This window comes from Photinus pyralis, unplaced genomic scaffold (assembly GCF_008802855.1).
Source record: "Photinus pyralis isolate 1611_PpyrPB1 unplaced genomic scaffold, Ppyr1.3 Ppyr1.4_LG1, whole genome shotgun sequence".
Taxonomy (NCBI): domain Eukaryota; kingdom Metazoa; phylum Arthropoda; class Insecta; order Coleoptera; family Lampyridae; genus Photinus; species Photinus pyralis.
The window spans coordinates 60,074,074-60,077,475 of NW_022170249.1; the positions used below are offsets into that span (position 1 = coordinate 60,074,074).

The 3,402-nt window shown below is 34.3% G+C and overlaps 1 protein-coding gene across 1 annotated transcript; it reads left to right on the forward strand.

Moving 5' to 3' along the window:
- The first annotated feature begins 1,646 nt into the window (after positions 1-1,646).
- Positions 1,647-2,408, forward strand: LOC116164445 (secreted RxLR effector protein 161-like). The gene has a single exon (XM_031478633.1). The coding sequence runs from the start codon at positions 1,647-1,649 to the stop codon at positions 2,406-2,408; it is 762 nt and encodes a 253-aa protein (XP_031334493.1).
- The last annotated feature ends 994 nt before the right edge of the window (positions 2,409-3,402 follow it).

Sequence of the window (3,402 nt, forward strand, 5' to 3'; positions counted from 1 at the left end):
TACATGCCATAAATGTGACATGCTCCATATGAAACTTAAAGTAGAAGAAAACGAAGAAGAAAGAAAACGTGTTCAAGAAGAGATAGAAGTTCACCATGCCGAGGCTGATAATGCGTACCTGAAGAAAGATGCGGACAAAAAGTTTGCCAAGTGAAACGATGACATCAGATGCTACACCTTCGACCTACAGCAGTGTCTTCCAACCCCGTATGTTAACTCATCTATTGCTTTCTACAAGAGACAACTTTGGACTTACAATTTAACAATGCACGATTTAGGAAGTGGTGGTGTTACATGTTACATGTGGCATGAGGCCGAAGGAGCTCGTGGTGGTAATCAAATCGGAACTTGTTTGTTTAAGCAGTTAACAGATTTGCCTACTAATATTAAGCATGTAGTACTTTATTCTGATACGTGCGGAGGGCAAAATAAAAACTCTCATGTTGCTGCTATGTTTTTATGTGCTATGCAACAAAATAAGAATTTAGAAGCCATTGACCACAAATTTATGGTGGCCACAGTCATATGGAGTGTGATGTCGATCATGCTTTGATTGAAAAGCAAAAGAAAAAATTAGGCATTGAAATATCCCATCCACATGATTGGTACCAACTCGTTAGAGGTGTGGGCAAAAAAGAAAAGTTTCTGGTGAAAGAATTAGACCACAGCATGTTTTTGAATTTCTCTGCTTTGTATAGAACTTCATTGACATTAAGGAAAAAGGACTCGGAGGGGAACTCTTTTAAGTGGCACGATGCCAAATGGTTTCGTTATACTAGAGAACCTAGTAAGGTATTTTTTAAAACATCCTTTAATGAAGATGAGCCATTTAAAGAATTGAATTTAAAACGTCGTGGTAATAAAAACACAACCTTAAGTCCAACAAAGTGCTACACAGATACTCTACCCATTACTAAAGAAAAAAAATCGAATTTGTTGGAGCTACTGCCTTTAATATCCTTACCTTTCCGTGATTTCTATGTAAACTTAAAAACGTCCAATGATATTGCAGACAGTTATCCAGATATCGAAGAATTTGATGGATAATGCTACACAAGCATAGAGTATTTTGCACAGTACCTCTACATTACAAATTTGTGTTTATTTTTGTACTACCTTATTTTTTAAATAAACAAATTCAGCTAATAAACAGGATTTAGTTAAAAATTATTGCCACCTTAAAAAATAACCCATTTGAAGTTGTTGCACTTATAGTACATGTCAATCATTAGCATGGTACAAACAGTATAAGTCACATCTATTTTTTTTATTATAAAAAATTGAAAATTTATATTTCCCCAGCAAAACGGTGCTTCTAAACCCTGTGTAAGTATGTAACTCGTTATAAAATATTCTAACCCTGCCAATTTTAAAGCATAATGTTAAGGTTGACAAAAACTTATTTTCCAGTTTACTAAAAATGAACATTCTTGACTTATACCTTTTTCCCCACCCACCACAGAATTGTTGGTTCACATTTGCAAAGTGTTAATGGTATTGTATATGAATTGAAAAAGAGATTTAAAATAAAAGATAAAGGGGATATCAAATACTTTTTAGGATTAGAAATAGATTACAATAGAGACTCTGGAATATTAAGGATATGTCAATCAAAGTATATAAAAAAGGTTTTAACAAAGTTCAACATGAATGAATGTAAAGGTAGTGATGTGCCAATAGACCCGAAATTAAAGTTACTTACTAATGAAAATGATAAAATGACAAGCAAACCGTTTAGACAACTAATAGGATGTCTTATGTATGTAATGATAGGAACAAGACCAGATATTTCATTTGCATTAAACATGTTTAGTAGATACCAGGATAGAGCGACAGATGATATGTGGATGTACTTAAAAAGGATACTTAGATATTTAAAGAAAACGTGTAATGTAGGTTTAGAGTATAAAAGAGACAAAAGCTTTGACTTATCATGTTATGTAGATTCCGATTGGGGAAATGATGTCGAGGATCGAAAATCGGTAACAGGGTTTTTGTTTAAATTGTATAATAATACTATATGTTGGGCAACGAGAAAGCAAAATTGTGTAACATTATCAACCACTGAGGCAGAGTTAGTGGCCTTATGTGATTCAGTTAAGGAAGGCATATGGTTGAGAAAATTAATCTTAGATTTTGGATTAGATGGGAAAAGGGTTACCTATTATGAGGATAACCAAGGTTGTATAGCATTAGTTAGAAATCCTGAAAATAATAGAAGAGTTAAGCATTTAGATTTAAAGTTTAAGTTTATTTGTGAACATCTTGAAAGGAAGCACATTGTAATAACATATATTGACACGTTACGGCAGCAAGCCGATATTCTTACTAAAGGGTTACAGTGTGGTTCATTTAATAAGTTTAAAATATGTATTGGTCTAAGAGATTTTAGCGAGGGGGGGTGTTGAATGCATCCCTAAAATCTTGGAAGAAAAAAAAGTTAAGTTGGCAACAATGGATAAAAAAGGAAGAGAAGATGGAGTGCTTTTTGTATTAAAATAAAATATGTAAAATGTATAGTACGTGTGTTTATTTATTTGCAGTCCAAGAACATTTAAAATTACAACATCTTATTCGAATACTTTCGTCCCTTTCAAAACGGCTTTTTTCAAGACTACCAGTTTCTTTCGAATATTTACAAGGTGGGTAAATTACAAACAAACGTTTTTTTAGTTGTAGCGTGTAATAGGCAATAGGTTTACTCCGACAAGCCTTTTACTTTTTAAGCCCGCTTGACATGGAGCAATAAAAATTGCAATTGCATGCAAGTTGCAAGAAAAATTGCGAAAGGCATGCGCAGTTCAAAGCCAGCTGATCAATTGCTGCAAGAGACTTGCATGCAATTTTTATAGGACCGGTGCTATTTTTCTTGCATGAATCGTGCAATTCTAGGGATAAATCTAGTTGCTTTTGTGGCACCAACCTAGTAAAATACAGCGGCGGCAATTGTGATGCTGAGAGACGCACTCATTACTTGTTTTTATTAATCTTATTTATTCTTGTAATTTTCATGTTTCTTCAAGCAATCAAAATTTAATTTTCATTTGAGGTTAACAACTTTGTTGACAAATGCATATGTTTCTTCTGTTGGCAGACATGTGGCAATTGAAATAGAATTGCACCATGTCAAATACCATGCAATGCTTATTGCATGCAAGGATTTGACCTTGCAATTTCTTTCTGCAAGTTCGTGCGCGTTGTATTGCTCCATGTCAAGCGGCCTAGAAGAGAATAAGATGCGTTTGCTGTCCTGTTTCCGTAATGGGACTAAAGACGAAAGTGGAGTTTGGGAGTACTCGATACGTTTGTGTATACAGGAGTTTCGATAAACGATTGTCAACCATGACGAGGATTACAACAATATACGCTGAAATGCTCATCGTCTACTTGAGCGGTTTAACA